The sequence below is a fragment of the Peromyscus maniculatus genome, chromosome 11 (genome assembly GCF_049852395.1).
Source record: "Peromyscus maniculatus bairdii isolate BWxNUB_F1_BW_parent chromosome 11, HU_Pman_BW_mat_3.1, whole genome shotgun sequence".
NCBI classification, from domain to species: domain Eukaryota; kingdom Metazoa; phylum Chordata; class Mammalia; order Rodentia; family Cricetidae; genus Peromyscus; species Peromyscus maniculatus.
Window position 1 is genome coordinate 44,106,530 of NC_134862.1, and position 19,154 is coordinate 44,125,683.

A 19,154-nucleotide genomic window follows, 5' to 3' on the forward strand; every position below is an offset into this window, starting at 1 on the left:
GCTCCTCTGCAGTCTTTCTTCGGTCACTGGAGAATGTAATCTCATTCTGAAGTCTTGCTCTCCTGACAATCCTAATTCCTAATCAAAATGCCACCTGGTGGGGGCTGGAGAGATGGGCCAGTGGTTAAGAGTGCTGGTTCTCTGAGGATGTAGGCTGGGTTCCCAGCACCCACACAGCGCTTACAAGGCTTAACTCCAGTTCCAGACATCTAGTGCCCTCTTCTGGCCTTCACGGGCATCAGCACTCACACGCTATACTTAACATTCATGCAGGCAAAACACACACAAAAAAAATGTTAAAAAAAAAAAGTCACAGATAAAAACCTAACTCCCTAAACAGAGCCACTCCATGACTCACTGGTAGTACTTTGTTGTTGTCCTATGAGATTAGAGTCTGCAACCCTCTGGGGCCATATTCTCACAATACACAATTCCCATCGTGTAATGTGGAACTAAGGAAGCAAGCCAAGGCTGCGCATTTTAAACAATAAGGTGGCTTAATTGTTTTCATTTTGATGTCCTTCTGGTGGTCTTGGGAAACCTATAACTAGAATAGGATACAAAGATCAGTTAGAAAGTTAAGAGCCGTGGCTTTGGAACGCCCTGTTCGTTTGTAGACTTCTTTGCTTTCATGCACTGTGCCTGAGGGCAAACCCTCTAAGATGACTACGTTTTTGTTTTAAAGATTTATTATGTATACAGTGTTCTGTCTGCATGTATGTCTGCAGGCCAGAAGAGGGCGCCAGATCTCATTACAGATGGCTGTGAGCCACCATGTGGATGCTGGGAATTGAACTCAGGACCTCTGGAAGAGCAGCCAGAGCTTTTAACCGCTGAGCCATCTCTCCAGCCCCATGACTATGTGTTCAAAAGCACTGTAAAAACGCTTTGGTGCCTAATAAATGTCCACTGTTCGACACTAGGCTTAAGATTTCCACGCAACTTTTCCAACACGAAATATACTCAGCATTCTACACGGCTTCCTACATAGGAAGTGAGTGTCTTGTAGCTAAATGTTGTTGAGGTGTGGTCTGAGCCGGATTGTCGAGGCAATGAAAATGTCGGAGAACTAAGTGGTAAGGCAGCCATAGTGACTTGCCTAGGCCACTATTAAGGGAGGCGCGGTGACCAGGTGGATACACAGAAAAAGGATTTGTCACAAAGTCACGCTGACACTTCGGTCCGGCAAAGAAATAAAGGCGCCTGCGCAATAGAGTCCAGACGCCTGCGCAGAGGTCCAGCGAGGGGCGCCGGGCGCCCCGCCCCTGCGGAGCCGCGCCAGCGTAGTTCCGGGTGAGCGCACCCAGACCGCGCGTGCGCCGTGGTGGTCCATGCTGGGGCGGCGCGGCGATGGAACCGGCTGAGCTGCAGAACGAGCTAGTGTCAGCCGAGGGCCGGAACCGGAAGGCGGTGCTGTGCCAGCGTTGCGGCTCTCGGGTGCTGCAGCCAGGGACTGCTCTTTTCTCTCGCCGACAGGTAGGGAAATACATAGAGCTGACTAGGTTTACCGTCCGGAGCGACCGGCGGCTCGAGACTGATTCGGGCTCCCAGGTTTCCGGAGACCGCGCCCTTCTCGCGCGTCTTAACCCCGCCCACCTCCGCGAGGCCCCGCCCCGCGGGTGCGGCTGGCTTCTCGGACCCCAGTGGGTCCGCATGGGTTGCATGACCGCCTTGCACCTCTCTCTCCAGCAAAGCCCTGGCTCAGCGGGTGCACCTGTCTCGGGCGGCCCGCTTTTCCCCAGGCCTCGGGTACCCTGCGCGAGCTGAGGGAGGGAGGAACCCCAGCCCCCCAGCTTCCTGGAGCTCTGGCCAACCTGCTGCGCCTCGCAGGTGTATCTCCGGCCGCCGCTCGGTGTCGCCCCAGGGCACCTGAGAATGACTAGATTCCTGTCCCACCGCAGCCCTCACCCATCTTTTGTCCCTACTTTCTGTCGCATTTGCTGCTCCTCAAAGGAGCTCCAAAATCAAGTAGGACATACACTGTGTGTGTGTGTTGTTGTAGCCTTGGCTGGCCTGGAACTTGCTGTGTAGACCAGGCTGGCCTCGTACTCAGATCCACCCACCTTGTTCTGCCTCCCCAGTGCTGAGATTAAGGGCGCCTGCACCATTTACACCCCGCCTCGAGACAGGGTTTCTCTGTGTAGCTTTGCGCCTTTCGTGGAACTCGCTTTGGAGACCAGGCTGACCTCGAACTCACAGAGATCTGCCTGCCTCTGCCTCCCGAGTGCTGGGATTAACTGCGTGCGCCACCACCGCCCGGCTTTAATAACCTTAACATCACCCCAGTGAGGAAATTTTTTTCTAAGCTTGTGTGTGTGTGTGTGTGTGTATAGCATACCTACTTATAGGGTAGTGCAAACTGTACTTTTACTCAGACCCTTACTATATAAATGGTCTGTGAGAAGATGGGGCCAGTGTTATTCCGTGTGGTTGAAGGATTGGCAGTGAGGTGCTGTGCATTGTAGCATCTGCTACAAAAGCAGAATCCTTTTTCTAAAGCAGGAAAGGAGGGGTAGTGTCTCCCTTGTCCTGTGTGTCTTAATGATTTCCTGTAGTTCTATTTTAATAGGAGTTCTGAGGGCAGGAATTAGAGTTCTCCGTTTGTTTTATAAAGTTAGGGGCCTCGTGGAGGGATGGAACTGACCGTGGCCTTAAATCCTAACCTGACCACTCATTACCACTGGAAGAGGTGCTGAACCTCCATGAGCTTCCACTTGCTCATTCTGAAAAAGTGAGGATGGTGAGCAGGCAGGCGTCTGTGTGGAAACTGAGCGCCTGCCTCTGGTGTGGTACAACTGAGGCTGTTCTCGTGTACCTTTTATGGCAGCTTGCCCGCTTTTGTAAACTGACAGAAACTTAAAGGTTGGGGAGTAGTGTGTGGTGGTGAGTGCCTATGATCCCAGCACCCAGGGCTACACAGTGAGTTCAAAGCCAACAGGGATACATGATGAGAGCCTGTCTAGTCATTAAATAAAACTTTTTTTAAAAAAAATCAAGAAGTTCCTTAAAGGAATTTTATAGTTTATATATAAAGTTTTTGTTCCATACGTTTTGTTTTGTATTTTAAGATTTATGTATTTATTATGTACACAGTATTCTGCCTGCATGTATCCCTGCAGGCCAGAAGAGGGCACCAGATCTCATTACAGATGGTTGTGAGCCACCATGTGGTTGCTGGGAATTGAACTCAGGACCTCCAGAAGAACAGCCCATGTTCTTAACCACTGAGCCATCTCTCCAGCCCGTTTTATACATTTTAAATTGGTGTTTTATAGGAGGGAAACTAGAAGCAAATTGAATTATATGTTACAGTTTCTCAACAGAGTACCTTTACGGAGAACAAACTGTTTGTAACACACTCTTCAACTGAATCTCCAGGGTAGCTCTTTGATCATTGTCCTGAATTGTTGAGAAGCCGATCTCAAGTCAGTGTAGATATCTCAAGGCTGCTATGGTCTCTCTTAGGGATGTCCTTCCTGGAGGAGAATATCTGAGCAGTCTGATTCTCACTGCAAACTGATAAGGTCCAAGTCTGAACTCAACATAGAAAACAATAAAAAGTAAAGAAGCAAACAAATAGAGATACCCTTCCAGGGCTGGACAGATGGCTCAGTGGTTAAGAGCACTGGCTGAACTTGAAGTGCGTGTCAGGTGGCTCACAACTCTTTGTAGTTCCAGTTAGTTCCAGGGGATCTAGCGCCTTTTTCTGCCCTCTGTGGGTACCAGACATGCATGTGATACACATGCATACATGCAGGCAAAACACTCCTAAAGTAAAAATAAACAAATCTTGAAAATTAAAAATAAGGTCCTTTTGGCCTGGCCGTGGTGGTGCATTTCTTTAATCCCAGCACTCAGGAGGCAGAGGCAGGTGGATCTCTGTGAGTTCCAGACCAGCCTGGGCTACCAAGTGAGTTCCAGAACAGCCAAAGCTACACAGAGAAACCCTGTCTCGAGGAAACAAAATCGGGATCTTTCATCCCTTAAGTGAACCTGGAGAGAGGCAGGACATAGGAGGTATGCGTAGAGGTGGCCCACCGCATTCTCATTCCACCCTGCAGGGTATACTAGTACAGTCTCTAGACGGGAAAGCTATGAAAGCCAAACCGTGCACCCCACCTTTGATGTGACGTGGAGCCCAGTGTGACCCTGCCTTCCATTTCATAATCTAAGGCAGTGTTTTTCAACTGGGAGTGAGTTTGTCTCCAAAGCAAAAAGTCCAGAGACATACATAGATATTTTTGGTGGTAAAAACTGGGAAGGGATGATACTGACATACAGTAGGTGGGAGTTAGGGTTGCTGCTTAGAATCCTGGGGTACCCAGGCCAGCCCTCACAGCAAAGAATTATTTGGCCCAAATTTTCAGAAGTTCCAAGGTCCAGAAACCCTGGGCCCTACATTGCAAAGTTCTGACACCTCTAGCACTTGCCTCAGTTGACCACCTCTTGGCCCTGTGTCCTGTCCACATGTGTATCTCCTATACCTAGACTGTGCACATAAGGAAATATCTGGACTGAATGAATAAAAGCTGTTAGTCTAGTGTAAATAGTAGGTTATTAGTGATATACTGGATCAATATTTATGGTTTTATTAGTCTTTTTTTTTTTTTAAAAGACAGTCTCATGTAGCCCTTGTGAACTCCCTATGTGACTGAGGATGGCCTTGAACTTACAGTCCTTCTGGATTACAGGCATGTATCCCCACCCCAGTTTATGCTTTCCTGGGAGTAGGACATATGATAGACTCCATGCCTGTTTGGCAAGAACCCTACCAGTTGAGCCACATCCTGCTCGGTATTCTGATTGGCGCCTTTATTCCACTGTTTGCAGCATGTGATGTGTGTTCTTTTTAGAGAACAGGTTTCATATATGAATTATACTCACCTTTGAAGCTGGTGTGGGGTGACTAGTCCTTACTCTCAGTACCAATTGCTGTCCTGCTCTATTTTTTATGATATGATAAAGGCCAGACCCAAAGGCACTGGGAGAGGAGAGGGCTTATCTGGGTTACACGTTCTGATCGCAGTCCATTATTGAGGGAAGCCGAGATCGTGAGGGAGCTCACCAGCTTGCTTTCAGCATTCTTCCGCTCCCACGGCATGGCCCATTTAAGGTCCGAGCACTCAATGGCTTTTCCAACCCAAGCTTCCAGACACTTCCACAGTCCTCCCCAAAACAACATGTTTTTCACAGCAATAGCCCGGGTTCTGGTACCGACTTCTGTCCTAGTGCGACTGCTGTAATAAATACAACCAAAAGCAACGTGGGAGGGAAAAGTTTATTCCATCGTAATAGTTTACAGTTCATCATGGAGGGAAGTCATGGCAGGAACCTAGAGGCAAGAACCTGGAGGCAGGAAGTGATGCAGAGGCCATGGAGGAGTGCTGCCTCTGACTTGCTCCCCCATGCTTTGCTCGGCCTGCTTTTTTATACAACCCAGGCCTAGGGGTGATACCTACAATGTATAGATGTAACCAACCGTCTTATTAAAATAAGAAACACAGAACCAGTGTAAAAGAGAAAGCCGAGAGGTCAGAGCTCAGAGCTAAAATCTTACCTCCTGCGGTGTTCCTACCTCCCCGAAAGAGAGCTACTTCCTGTGTGTCTGTCTTTAAATAGTCTTTCTGTTCTGCCTTCTCATTGGTTGTAAACCCAAACACGTGACTGCCTCGTCACTGTCTGTATGTACAGCCCTCCAGGTCTTAAAGGCGTATGTCTCCAATGCTGGCTATATCCCTGAACACACAGAGATCTACCTAGCTCTTCTACCAAGTGCTGGGATTAAAGGCGTGTGCCGCCGCTGCCGCCGCCGCCGCCGCCGCCGCCGCCGCCGCCGCCGCCGCCGCCACCACCACCACCATGCTCTTGCTATGGCTCTAATAGCTCTGACCCCCGGGCAACTTTATTTATTAACATACAATAAAAATCACATTTCAGTACAAATAAAATACCACCATATTTCCCCTTTCCTATTTTAATAAAAAGAAAAAAGGCAAAAGGTTATAACTAACAAAAGAAAAACTATATACAAAAGTACAATAACTATATACAATATATACAAGTAACAAATACCTAAACAATGTCTAGTCCATTTGTATTTGACAAATCAGAGAAAATAATTCCCTTATCTATCCTATTTTGGTAAGTCCAAAATGTATCTCAATGGGCTAGGCCCTCCCACATAAATCATCAAGAAAATGCCCCCACAGACTTGACTGCAGGCCCATGTCGGGGAGACATTTTCTCAGTTGAAGTTCCCTCTTTCCAGATGACTCTAGCTTATGTCAAGTTGACAAAAAACTCTCCAGCACACTTCGGATCAGAACTGTTTCAGATTTCAGAGGTGTGATTTTGGTGTGGGGGTGGTGGTGATGGTGGAGGAAATCTTTTCAATTACACAATGAAGTATTTTAGGTTTGGGAGACAAGTCTAAACATGGAATTTTTTTGCATCATAAAAATCCTCTAGTCCACAATAAGCTGAAGATAATTTGATGTATTTTTGGTGAGCCTGCATATTGCTCACAGCCCATCATAGGACATTAGGTGTGGAATTTTCCACTCATGTCCTGGCAGTGCTCTAAAAGTTTCAAACACTGGAGCATTTCAGGTTGGATTTGGGGCTTGAGAAACTTATATGTGTGCACCTGGAGCTGGAGTTACGGGAGGTTGTGAACCACTTTGTGGCTTCTGGGAGCTGAACCTGGATCCTCTGGAAGAGCAGTAAGTGATACAGCCACTGAGACATGTCTCCAACCCAGATTTCTGAACATCTTAACCGAAGTTGTTGGTTAAGCTTACATTCATGTCAGACCTGTAATGAATGTGTGTGGCAGCTGCATTACACAGCGCCAAACTGTAGACAGCACAGACATCTTTCAGGAGGGGAATGGAGTACTTACTGTTCAGCAGTAGACACGGATGAACCAGGCTGTGCTTTTGGGTTTGTCTTGAGATAGCATCTCATGTCACCCGGATTGGCCTCACCTTGACTCTGTAGTGGAGGATGACCTTCAACTCCTGATTCTCCTGCCTCCGCCTCCCAAGTGTGGGGATCACACTGCCACAGCCAGCTTGATCCAGACAACTTGAATGAATCTGCAGAGAATTCTGCTGGTGAGAAAGCCAAAAGAGATGATCAGCTTGATGAATCGATTTGTGTAGCTTTCTCTTGCTCCCCCGTCTCTGTTTACTTGACATAGTCTCACTGTGTAGAAGGTTGGCCAGCAGTTCTGTTACCCAGACTGGTCTTGAAGACTTCCCTGCCTTGACCATTCCAGGGCTGGAATGCACCATCACCAGGCCCCCTTTTTTGGGGGTGGGATGGGGGATGGGGCACAGGGTTCCTCTATGTAGCCCTGGAACTCACTTAGTAGACTCAGGCTGACCTCAAACTCACAGAGATCTGCCTGCCTAAGCCTCCCAAGTGCTGGGATTAAAGTCAAGGGCCACACCGCCAGGCCTTTTTTCCTTTTTTTTTTTTTCTTCTCTCTCATGTGAGTGAGACAGGACTCATGTAAACTCTATTGGCTTTGACCCCTTGTGTAGCTGAAGGGATGACCTTGAATTCTCAGTCCACTTGCCTTCACCTAAGTGCTGGGGTTATAAGCATGGACCACTAAGCTCAGTTGCTATGGTGATTTTGTGCATGCCAGACAAGCAACTCTGTAAGCTGAGAGTTTGCCCAGGCCAGCCTGGAACTCATGATTCTCCCACCTCAGCATCCCAGTAGCTGGAACTATAGGTGAGCACCACTGTGCCCAGATCTGTACAACTTATTTTATTTTTGAGGTAGGTGGGTGGGTGGATGGATGGGTGGGTGGGTGGGTAGATGGATGGATGGATGGATGGATGGATAGAATAGATAGATAGATAGATAGATAGATAGATAGATAGATAGATAGATAGATAGATAGATAGATTTTTTTTGGTAGGTTTCTCTGTGTAGCCCTGGCTATCCTGGAACTCTATGTAGACCAGGCTGGCCTCAAACTCACAGAGACCCATCTGCCTCTGCCTCCCAGGTGCTGGGATTAAAGGCGTGCAACACTACACGGGACCTTGTGTCACATTTTTGAAATGAGAGAATTTCAGAAATGAAGAAGGACTCAGTGGTTGCCCTCAGATGTGATTGAGGGGCAAGGTGTTGATGAATGTGGTTGGGAGAGGGCAGCAGAGCTCTTGTGACGGGGCTTCACTATCCTGACTGTAAAGGTGAACAAATAGTATAGAACTGAATACGCAGCAAGTGAGCACAACAAACGGGGAACCCAGGAGGCAGAGGCAAGAGGATCAGAGTTCAAGGCCACCCTGGGCAACAGGCCCTTAAATGAAAAGCAACAGCGACACTCAGGAAGCTGGGGAGATCTGGGTAGGATCTCCAGATTGAATCAGTTCTTGTACTCTGGCTATGAGAGCTACCCCAGCTGTTCAAGATGTTATATCTTCAGGGAGACAGTAAAGGCTCCAGGGATTTGTGTTACTTCTTTTTGCTCTTGTTTTGTCTTTTGCGACAGGGTCTCACTATGTAGTCATGACTGTCCTGGAACTGTCTGCCTAGATCAGGCTGCCTCAACTCACAGAGAACTGCCTGCTTCTGCTTCCCAGGTGCTGAGATGAAAGGGCTCTGTTATTTCTTAAAAGTGTGTGTGTGTCTGTGTGTGTGTGTGTCTGTCTGTCTGTATGTATGTACATGTGGTGTGCACATGTATATAAGTTCTAGCAGACTGTAGGAGCAAGCACCAGGTCACTTGGAGCTGGAGTGACAGGGAGTTCTGAGTCACCTGAAGTGGGTCCCAGGAAACAAAGGAATGATTACAAGAATAGGAGGTGCTCTTAGCTGCTGCCAAGCTCTCTCTCCCGTCCTTTTGTGGGTTTTGTTTTGTGTGTGTGTTTGGGGGGGGGGGGGTTGTTGTTGTTGCTGCTGCTGCTGTTGTTGGCTTTTGAAACAAGGCCTCACTGTGGAGGCATTACTGTGTAACCCTGGCTGACCTTGAACTCGAAGTGATCCACCTGCCTCTGCCGAGACTAAAGGTGTATGCCACTATGCCAAGCTCCTTTGTGTCATTTCTTAAAACTAAATGTGAACTTGTCAGGACAGGTAAATGAAACAAGCCAACCATAAAAGGACATACAACAGTGTGATTCCACCTACATGAAATACCTCGAGTGGCTTCTTTAGAAGAAGACTGTACACAGTTGCTGTTCTCAAGGCCAGCGAAGGGAGGATAAGGAGGGCGGGTGAATGGGAGACACTTCTTCAGTGGGACCAGAGTCTCAGTTCGGGAAGACGGGAAGGCTCTGGTGACATGTAGGCAGTGGCAGCACAATCATGTGAACATTCTTACGTACTGGACTATACACAGAGAAGCGGTTAGGTGGGGGGCCGGAGAGATGGCTCAGCAGCTCAGAGCACTTACTGTCCTTCCGGAGGACCTGAGTCTGGTTTCAGCACCCACACTGGGCAGTTCACACCCCCTCTAGCCGAAGCTCCAAAGGATCCAAGGGCTTCTTCTGACCTCCACAGCCATGTACACAAGTGGCATTCATCGACACACATACACATATGTACACATAAGTAAAAATACGTTTCTTAAGTGGTTAAGTGGTAACTTGTCTGTAATTTTACCACACACACACACACACACACAATCAAATGGACCATGAATCTCAGTTATGTAAGGTAGTGTTGTTTTAATATTAACAATGTGATTATTCATCTTTCTCCCCCTACACAAGGTCTCAAAGAGATTGGTTGGCTGGTTTCTTGTGCTCTTTGAGGTTAAGGAAAAATCTGCTTTTCTAACTAAATGTGGATTTTACCACGAGGTGTTTGGTTTATGAGCTGGGCCCTGTTTACCTGCAGCCATTTCAGGTGATGGGCAGTTTTTGTTTTTTCTTTTTTAGATTTTAGCTTCTCGGCAACCTTTAGGTTTTTTGTTTGTTTGTTTGTTTGTTTGTTTGTTGAGACAAAGTCTCACTGTGTATCTTGGCTGTCCTGAAACTAGCTCGGCCTTGAACTTACAGACGTCCACCCACCTCTGCCTTGCAAGCACTAGAATTAAAGGCAAGCCCCACAACATCTAGATATGACTGATGACTAATCTTGTCAATTTGACTGAATTAAGAGACTCCTAGGAGCCAGGCCTTCAATCCCAGAGTGAGAGCGAGTTTCAGGATGACAGCCAGGACTACACAGAGAAATCCCATCTCAAAAAACCAAAAAAGAGACAGACCTAGGAGATCAATAAGGAGTCTCTCAGGCTCTGTTCTGTGAGGGCTAGCCAAGGAGGGCTCTGATGATGGTTTAAGCCATTGATGGATTTGGATCTGCGCAGACTGTGAGGCGGTGTTGGAATGGTGGATGAGGGGGAGGGGGTTGTGCTTGGTTGTCTTGTCCTGCCTCTTCTTGTGATTACCTCCTCTGCTTCCTCTCCCCTCTGATGTGCATTGCTCTGCCACTCTGTCCACATGACGATGAACTGAGACTGTGACCAGTCCTTGATCGATGGATTGCTCCTGCAGAGGACTCAGGATTGGTTCTCAGCACCCATCTTAGCTCACAGTCACCTGGAACTCCAGTTTCAGGTGATCCATTGCCCTTTTCTGACCTCAGCAGGCACTAGGCACACACATGGTGCACATACATACATGCAGTCAAAACATTCATCCATGTAAATAAATAGGAGGAGGAGGAAGAAGAAGGAAAAACTGAGCATGGTGCAAACCATTAATCCCAGCATTCATGATGTATAAGCAGGCAGACCTCTGAGTTTGAGGTTAGCCTAATTTACGTGGTGAGTTCCAGGTCAGTCAGATCTACATAGTAAGACCCTCCTAGAGAGAGAGAGAGAGAGAGAGAGAGAGAGAGAGAGAGAGAGAGAGAGAGAGAGAGAGAGAGAGAGAGAGGGAGAGAGGGAGGGAGGGAGGGAGGGAGGGAGGGAGGGAGGGAGGGAGGGAGGGAGAGAGAGAGAGAGAGAGAGAGAGAGAGAGAGAGAGAGAGAGAAATATATATATATATATGTATATGTTTTGCCTATTAATCAAAGTACTCATGGAGCTGTGAGGCAGGAGGATCATGACTTGAACATCTAGGGCTATAGCAAGACGCTGTCTCAAAATAAAAGTGTTGTGGGTGGGAAGCAAGTGATAGGCAGCAGCCTGCGGCGCAGAGAGGTTAGAGAGCTTTGCTGGCGTTGCATTTTGCGGTAGAAAAGATGCATGCTACCCATACAGGAAATGAGAGCAACTGTGTGCATGTGCACACGTGCACCGAAGGCTTGCTCTCTCCTAGGAACTGAGAAGATAGGTAGGTTGATGTTTGCAGGATCTTGGGGATAGGAGCCAGAGAGATGGCTCAGTTCTTATGAGAGCACTTGCTGCTCTTCTAGGAAACCCAAGTCCTCAGCACCTGTGTCCAGTGGCTCACAATCCCTTGTAACTAGTTCCAGGTGATCCGACGCCCTCTTCTGGCCTCCACAGGCTCCCCAAACCGAACATGGCATGCACTTAAACACATGAATACACAAATAAAAGTTTAAAACAATCTTGAGGATAGCACTTCAAATTCTAAAATTAGATTTCCTTTTTTTAAAAATAAGATAAATCCAATCCAGGAACAAATAGCTATTCTCATGGCCAAAGACAAACAAGAAATTAATAAGACACTTGTAGGGGCTGGAGAGAGAGCCCAGTGGGTAAGAGCACTGGCTGCACTCACAGGGGACCTGGTTCGATTCCCAGCATAGATGCTCTAAACCAACTATCACTCCAGTTCCAGGGGATGCAGCAGGCACACATGTGATGCACACATATACATGCATGTGGACAAGCATTCATACACATAAAACCTAGTAAGACATTTTTCAGAAAATGTGATCATAGTATGAGGAAACTGTCAGGTGTGATGAATACATTCATATATAGCCGGGCGGTGGTGGCGCACGCCTTTAATCCCAGCACTCGGGAGGCAGAGCCAGGCGGATCTCTGAGTTCGAGGCCAGCCTGGGCTACCAAGTGAGCTCCAGGAAAGGCGCAAAGCTACGCAGAGAAACCCTGTCTCGAAAAACCAAAAAAAAAAAATACATTCATATCGTAAGCATGCTATTTTCATCAGCACGTGCATGTGCCCAGATGTGGCAGACTGTGCACTTTAATATGTGCTGGTTATGCAACAGTGATTCTTCTTTAAAAGCTCTCTTTTAAAAATAAAATAAGTCAGGTGGTGGTGGTGGTGGTGGTGGTGGTGGTGGTGGTGGTGGTGGTGGTGCACACCTTTAATCCCAGCACTCGGGAGGCAGAGGCAGAAGGATCTATGAGTTCAGGGCCAGCCTGGTCTACAAAGCAAGTTCCAGGACAGCCAGGGATACACAGAGAAACCCTGTCTTGAAAAAAAAAAAAAAATTAAAAAAAAAACAAAACAAAAAACAAGAAAAGCACTGACTGTGGGTCAGAGACTTCCTGAGACTGTTGTTCCTGGATACCAACAAGGGGCCAGCCACGCCAAGTCTGCAGGCAGAACCATCTTATTGCTTGTTGAGGAAGCAGGGCGGCCCGCCCGTGTGGCTGATGCACCGTGAAGCTAAGGGGGAAGCCAGCTCATGCCGTGCCTTGGACTCCATGGACAGTGAAGCAGAGAAGCCACCTGCCCAAGTGCCTCTCCCATATCTCTTAAGACTCAGAGCAAAGCCCCGGGTTCCCTCTCCCGTTGGAACCTGATGCTGAGCTTGGTGGTCATAAAGAAGGAAGAGGGCACTGACTGGCCTCACAGTGACATCATCGCAGGGCCGGATTCAGACAAGCCCGAGCACTGGATACGATGGGGCAGTCTGAGAATTCAAGATGAATGGGAGGTTCTGGGCAGTGGCAGCCCTTCTGTTTCCTCTGTGTATGTTGGGGATGGGTGGTTAGAGTTGTGCAGCCGGTGAAGAGGCCCTCGTGTCTGGTGTGGCCTGCGATTGGCAAAGCATCACGGGAAGGGAAGGAAGGAAGGGGCAGGCAGAGGACAGCTCTGAGAGCAGAAGCTGTTGGCAAGTGCTGTCTATGTGACTTATGCCCATGTAACTGAGTCAGTAAAGACTAGAAAGTGGAAATTTAACAAAGAACCAGGGCAAGCCAGGCGGGGTGGCAGCAGGCCTTTAACCCCAGCACCCAGGAGACAGAGGCAGGCGGGTATCTATGAATTAAAGACCAACAAAAGTATGGAAGAACAGGTCTCAAAATAATACTAACAGTGATAATAGTGATAATCAAGGCAGGCACCAGAAGAGCATCCGAGTGTGTGACCTAATGTGATGGCTGCTGTCTTTTTTTTCTTTTCTCCCAGTCCAGAAAGCTGCTAGGCATCCAGGTCGCGTGTAAGTAGAATGGGAGTGAAGAGGTGACCGGACTCAGTCCCGCTTTCACGGTCCTTATGTTCTCTCCCCCCTGCAGCTGTTCCTCCCCTCCATGAGAAAGAAGCCAGCTCTGGCTGACGGCAGCAACCCCGACGGCGATCTCCTCCAGGAACACTGGCTGGTGAACGACATGTTCATCTTTGAGAATGTGGGCTTCACCAAGGACGTGGGCAACATCAAGTTTCTGGTCTGTGCGGACTGTGAGATCGGACCCATTGGCTGGCACTGCCTGGACGACAAGAACAGCTTCTATGTGGCCTTGGAGCGAGTTTCCCACGAGTGACCGAGGGGACTCCACGCCAGCTGTACAGCTCTGCCCACCAGAGCCGACGCTGAACCTGTGGCGGTGGCTGCCCTGCCGGCAGCCTTCCCGGTACTAATACAAACGATAAGCACCAGTGTTTGCCCTTGAACTTGCAGAGGGCCGTCCTGCTTCGTTCCAGCCTCAGTGCATGCCACCCCCTTAGTCCTCTGTGCATCACAGCTGTCCTAACCCCACCCCACCCCCACTTTGGAACATGGAAGAACTCTACACGTGTCGTCTGGTCCTTGGCACTCCTGGACACCGTCCAGGGCTCCCTTCCTGCTCAGCAAGAGCAGCAAGCAACTTTTTAGCCATGGTAACAGGAAAAAAATGCTCACTTGCTAATAGTTGAATCTCCACCTTTTTCTCATTCAGGAAGCCCTGTGTAATGGGCGCAGACCTGCAGTCCCACCTCTGGGGAGGTGGAAGCAGGAAGATCAGGAGTTCAAGGCCAGCCTCAGCTACATAGTGAATTCCAAGCCAGCCTGGGCTATGTGAGACGTCTCAAAAAACATAAAGCATACAAGTATTTGAGAGTGACTTCTTTGTATGTGACCTACTTGTCTGTAGCAATTTATTCTTTTTAAAAGTAAAACATTTACAGTTGTCAGTGTTTAAACCACTAATGAGAAACACGTTACTTTAGACATGTTTTCAGTGCTGTGTTTGAGACCCTTTGTCCCAGGTTGGTAGTGACATTTGTAGGGAAGGTGAATGTGGCCCTTCTTCCCGCTGATCTTGACTAGGTTTCTCTTTTCATTAGGGGTCTCCCGGCTGCAGCCTCCATTGTTAACCCTAAGGGAACTCAGCCCTGTTTACCAGGCTCCCTCGGAATCAAGCGTGGAGGATGTACAAAGGATTGCTTAGCCGAATCACCCCTGGGTTTGTTAGGGAAGATTTCTTTACTGGCAGCTGCCATCATTCATCAATGTAGGTTGTAAGGTCCTCGGGATTTGGGTTCACTTGGACTGTCTGTACCCAGGATGCAAACCCTTTCTACAGAGATTTCCATTGTTACGGGGTTGGTACCACCTTTCCTCAATAAAATAGCCGGGACGTGATTTCCGGCTATTTTATCATTTCTCCTCTGGAGTGACCCGGTAGTTTAAAAGGACTCTGTATAAACGGTTCAAATACTTTGCCGTCATCCCTTCCTCTGGGGACCTAACATTGGAGTGTGCAGTAAGTAGAGACCCTGTTATTCTTATAATACCGGCAACCTGGGGGTCAAGGCAGATCAAGGTCAGCCTCAGTTACATATCAAATTCAAGGCCATCCTGTACTGCTGGAGAGCTTGTCTCAGACAAACAAAAAACAACATATAGAAGTTGGAGAGATGGCCCAGCGGTTAAGAGTGTTCGCTGCTCTTTCAGAGGACCTGAGTTCAATTCCCAGCACCACATCAGGGGGTTCACAGCTGCCTGTAGGGCCTGTTCAAGGGGAGCTGCACTCTGGCCTCAACGGTTTGTCTGCACACGGGTGAGGTGCATACAGAAAAGCAGACACACAAATAAGTAAATAAAAATTTTACAAATTAAAAAAACCAAAGTTCCAGCGAGGTGTTGGTGGTGCATGCCTTTAACCAGCAGCATTGGGGAGGCAGAGGCAGGTGGATATCTGTGAGTTCAAGGCCAGTCTGGTCTACAAAAAAGCAGGTTCCAGGACAGCCTGAGCTATTACACAGAGAAACTCCCTTTGCATCTGTTTCCTGGCTGTTCCTTCCTCACTGAAATTTGTTAAAGTACAGGCCCTGGGCAGTTTTGCCAGCACCCTGCACACTTAGTGGCTTTCACTCAGTCTGAAGGGGCTCTGGCGGCAAAGGAGAGACCATGTTTTCCAGACATAGGTGAGCACACCTTAGAACGGTGTTTGCAGGAAAACAGCTAAGACTGACCCACTGGGGTCCAGAGGAACAAAGCAAGCAGATGCCTCTAAGGACATGTGGCCCTTCTCTTCACAAGCCAGAGACCCAAAGTAAACCAGGTTTTTAACTCCCGCCCCCTTTTTAAACCACAGAAACAATACATGTTAATTGTATATCAAAGTAAGGATCAGTAGCCAGGTGGTGGTGGCTCACGCCTTTAGTCCCATCGCTCGGATGGCAGAGGCAGAAGGATCTCTGTGAGTTCGAGGCCAGCCTGGGATACAGAGTGAGTTCCAGAAAAGGCTCCAAAGCGACACAGAGAAACCTTGTCTCGAGAAAAAAAAAAAAAGAAATAGTATAGAGTTCTCATTAACTCACACTTCCACTGGGCAGGTCTTGCCAGTGGTAACGTGTATAACCTCAATGTCTTTCTGTGTGCAAACGTATGCATGAGAGCATACTGTACTCTTTTATTTTATATCTTGTTATTTTTCATTTAACGAAAGGGGAACATCTTCCTTATCAGTAGACACCCAGCCCTGAACACTGTTGCCAATGCTCGCGTTGCTGGGCTATAGTTCCGGTGACCCACGTTGCATTGCCTCCAGCTGCTCCTAACCGTGGACACGGCACGCAGGGTGTTAACTGTGTTTCCGGTCCTTGGTGTGCATTGTAAGGAGTGCAGTTGCAGGGTGGGCATGCTGTCAGAGCCCTGCAGTGTGGACACATTCTCCACAGCAGCCTTGTGAGTTTCCTGCCCCTTACTAACGCTGGGTATTCTTTATCATTAAGAAACACTTGCAGCTTCTGTAAGTATCTTATTGTTTTATTTGTACTTATTTCTGGTTAAAAATTTTCTGGCCACATTCTTGTTTTAGTTTGTTTGTTTTGAACTATATAGACCCAGCTGGCCTCAAACTCAACTTGTTTTTTTCAAGAACTGCCAAATGTTGTTGACCCAGTGACTAAAAAACCCTGAACTACTGTCCTGCCTTTTCATTTAATAAAGTCATTGAAACAGTGAAGTTAGGCTCCTGTCTGTCTTTGGCAGAACATGTAACTTGTGCAGAGCAGAGGAAAGCCAAGTCCTGAGCCGCGGTGGTTAGCTTCGCGGCTCTGTGGACAGGCTGACCCGTCACTTAATATGGTCTGTCTGTCTTCCTCATCAGCCTCCCACCCCTTGACGGATTCATGACATCAAGCATGAATAAGACATCTTGCTGAATCTCTTTGGAATGGATCTTTTCTCCATTAGAGTCCGTTTTAAAATCCCATGTCTTACAAGTCTGGCATGTGAGATTTTAATTGCTCTGTCACAGCTTTCTCATGAATCCTAGAGATGCCTGCTCCTGCCTCCTGAGTACTGGGAGTAAAGGCGTACACTGCCACACGGGGCGCTGTTTCTCTCTCCCTCTCTCTCCCTCTCTCTCTCTGAGACAAGGCCTTATGTATCCCAGGCTGGCTTCAGAATTGGTGTTGCCAAGAATAATCTTTTACTTTGCTACTTCGAGAGTGCTAACTAGAGCCTGAGCATGCTAGGCTAGCACTGTACCAGCTACATCTCCAACCCTGTAATTTCTTTTTTGAAAATGTACATTATAGACGATAGCACATTTTTAGTTGTGTGTCTATGATGTCCAATATTTCTCTAACTAATATAATTCATAGACTGTTTTGTGAAAAACTCTCCTTTTGTTTTTTTCCCTTCTCATTATTTGCTAATAATGAGCTTGTTAAAAAAAAAAAAAGAAAAAGAAAGAAAGAAAAGATGGTCTGTAAACAGTGTCACCTCTCTGTTCCTCCCCTGTTACAGGGCCTCTGGTAGTACTTGCATTTCCACCACTGCTGCTTGCCTTAGGTGGACAGAGGTAACCAGTGGTTGCTGCTGGGAATATAGCCTCTGTTGTGGCTGTTCACTAGAGAAGACTGCTCAGACTTGGCTTTAAGCCAAAGTCATTATTAGCTGGCCAACGGGTGTTCAGGGTCCCAGTGTAGCACAGCCTTCTTCAGGGTGAGCTTTTAAGCACAAAAGCCATATCCTGAGTTGATATACTTCCTTTAAGAACAGTTAACCAAGGCCAGGCGGTGGTGGCTCACGCCTTTAATCCCAGCGCTCAGGAGGCAGAGGCAGGTGGATCTCTGTGAGTTCAAGGCCAGCCTGGTCTACAGAGCAAGACCCAGGACATACACCAAAACTACACAGAGAAACCCTGTCTCGAAACCCCCCCTCAAAAAAAAAAAAAAAAAAAAACAGCCAGGGGGCTGGAGAGATGGCTCAGTGGTTGGGAGCACTGGCTGCTCTTCCAGAGGACATGGGTTCAATTCCCAGCACCCACATGGCAGCTTACAACTGTCTGTATCTCCAGTTCCAGGTAATCTGACACCCTCACCCATGTACATACTGGCAAAACACCAATGCACATAAAGTAGAATTAAAACAACAACAAAACAGACAGAGGTGGACCCATGGAAGCCAAAAAGCAAGGGTAGTACATTTAGAGACTTTCCCAGAATTCTTGACTTTGATGGATTAGGTCTTTGTCTTTTTTTTTTTTTTTTTTTTGGTTTTTCTAGACAAGGTTTCTCTGTGTTGCTTTCCTGGAACTCACTCTGTAGCCCAGGCTGGTCTTGAACTCACAGAGATCCGCCTGCCTCTGCCTCCCGAGTGCTGGGACTAAAGGCATGCACCACCACCGCCCGGCTTTTTTTTTTTTTTTTTTTTTTTTTTTTTTTTAAGTGTTATTCTACAAAGCTTATCGTGTAAAAAAGGTCTTCTCAAAAGACTGGAAAATCAGGTCTTTCTCATCCAATCTCGATAAGACGATAAGTAAAGGAAAGTGGACTGTAGGTACCATCTTCAACTGTGCTGACGTGTTTGCATTGGTAAAAGCGTGTGCAGCCTGGGCCCTAGTCCAGAATGGGAAGTAAGGTACACCCAGGTGCTCACTATTTACTTTGGCCCCCTCCCCCACCCCCACTCCTGAGGACTGATCCACACAGGACAGCTTGTAGGGGTTAGTTATCACTTTCCAGGCTTGGTGGCAAAAGCCTTTATCCTGAGCCATCTTGATGGCCATATGTTGACACTTTACTACTCACTGGACAAGATAGTCTTGTTCCTACAAATTCTGTCCATCTTCTTTTGTCCCTCCCTTGATCAAACTAACAGTGGCTATCGTTTTAGTTCATATTATCCTATCTCTGTATGGTAGAGGGGGAGGGGAGGATGCATGCAGCTAAGGGGTATGTATGTACAGGCTGGTCAGGATGCCCTTCATGTCTTGCATTCCAGCTGACCTTCGGATTCTGGTGAGGTGGAAATATTTCGGAATATCTTAAGTTCCTGAAGAGTTGTGTGGAAGTAGTGTGTTTGCTGTGGCCCAGGAGCTGCGATCAGTGAGGTGAGATAGAGGAGACAGAGCTGAAAACATGGCTCAGAGGGTAAAAACGCTCCCCTCAAAAGCCTGACAGTTTGAGCTCGATCCTGAGAACCTACAGGGGAACCAATTCCTGAAAGTTTTCTGGCTTCACGTGCACTCTCCCTAATGGACACACGCACATGTGCACAAACATAATAAAATTAGATTTATTTA

The 19,154-nt window shown here is 47.6% G+C and overlaps 1 protein-coding gene and 1 non-coding gene across 3 annotated transcripts; both read left to right on the forward strand.

Annotated features, from left to right (window-relative positions):
- The first annotated feature begins 1,254 nt into the window (after nucleotides 1-1,254).
- Nucleotides 1,255-16,586, forward strand: Rabif (RAB interacting factor). Of its 2 annotated transcripts, XR_006061975.2 has the most exons (3): nucleotides 1,255-1,476; nucleotides 13,431-13,733; nucleotides 13,765-16,586. XR_006061975.2 is itself a non-coding variant. In XM_006982460.4 (2 exons), exons 1-2 carry the CDS (start codon nucleotides 1,351-1,353, stop codon nucleotides 13,674-13,676), a joined length of 372 nt encoding a protein of 123 aa, XP_006982522.1. In that variant the 5' UTR covers nucleotides 1,255-1,350; the 3' UTR covers nucleotides 13,677-16,586. The 2 variants fall into 2 exon arrangements, 1 of the variants encoding a protein (XP_006982522.1); XM_006982460.4 differs by having other exon boundaries at nucleotides 13,431-16,586.
- LOC121821445 (small nucleolar RNA SNORD19) lies at nucleotides 3,480-3,549 on the forward strand. The gene has a single exon (XR_006062277.1). It is a non-coding gene; the product is annotated as a small nucleolar RNA SNORD19 (small nucleolar RNA).
- Nucleotides 16,587-19,154: the final 2,568 nt, after the last annotated feature.

Excerpts from the sequence above, each read along its gene's own strand:
- Rabif (XM_006982460.4), top strand. The coding sequence starts at position 1,351 with ATGGAACCGGCTGAGCTGCAGAACGAGCTAGTGTCAGCCGAGGGCCGG. Across the intron at positions 1,477-13,430 it reads CTCTTTTCTCTCGCCGACAG|CTGTTCCTCCCCTCCATGAG; the intron begins GTAGGGAAATAC and ends TCCCCCCTGCAG.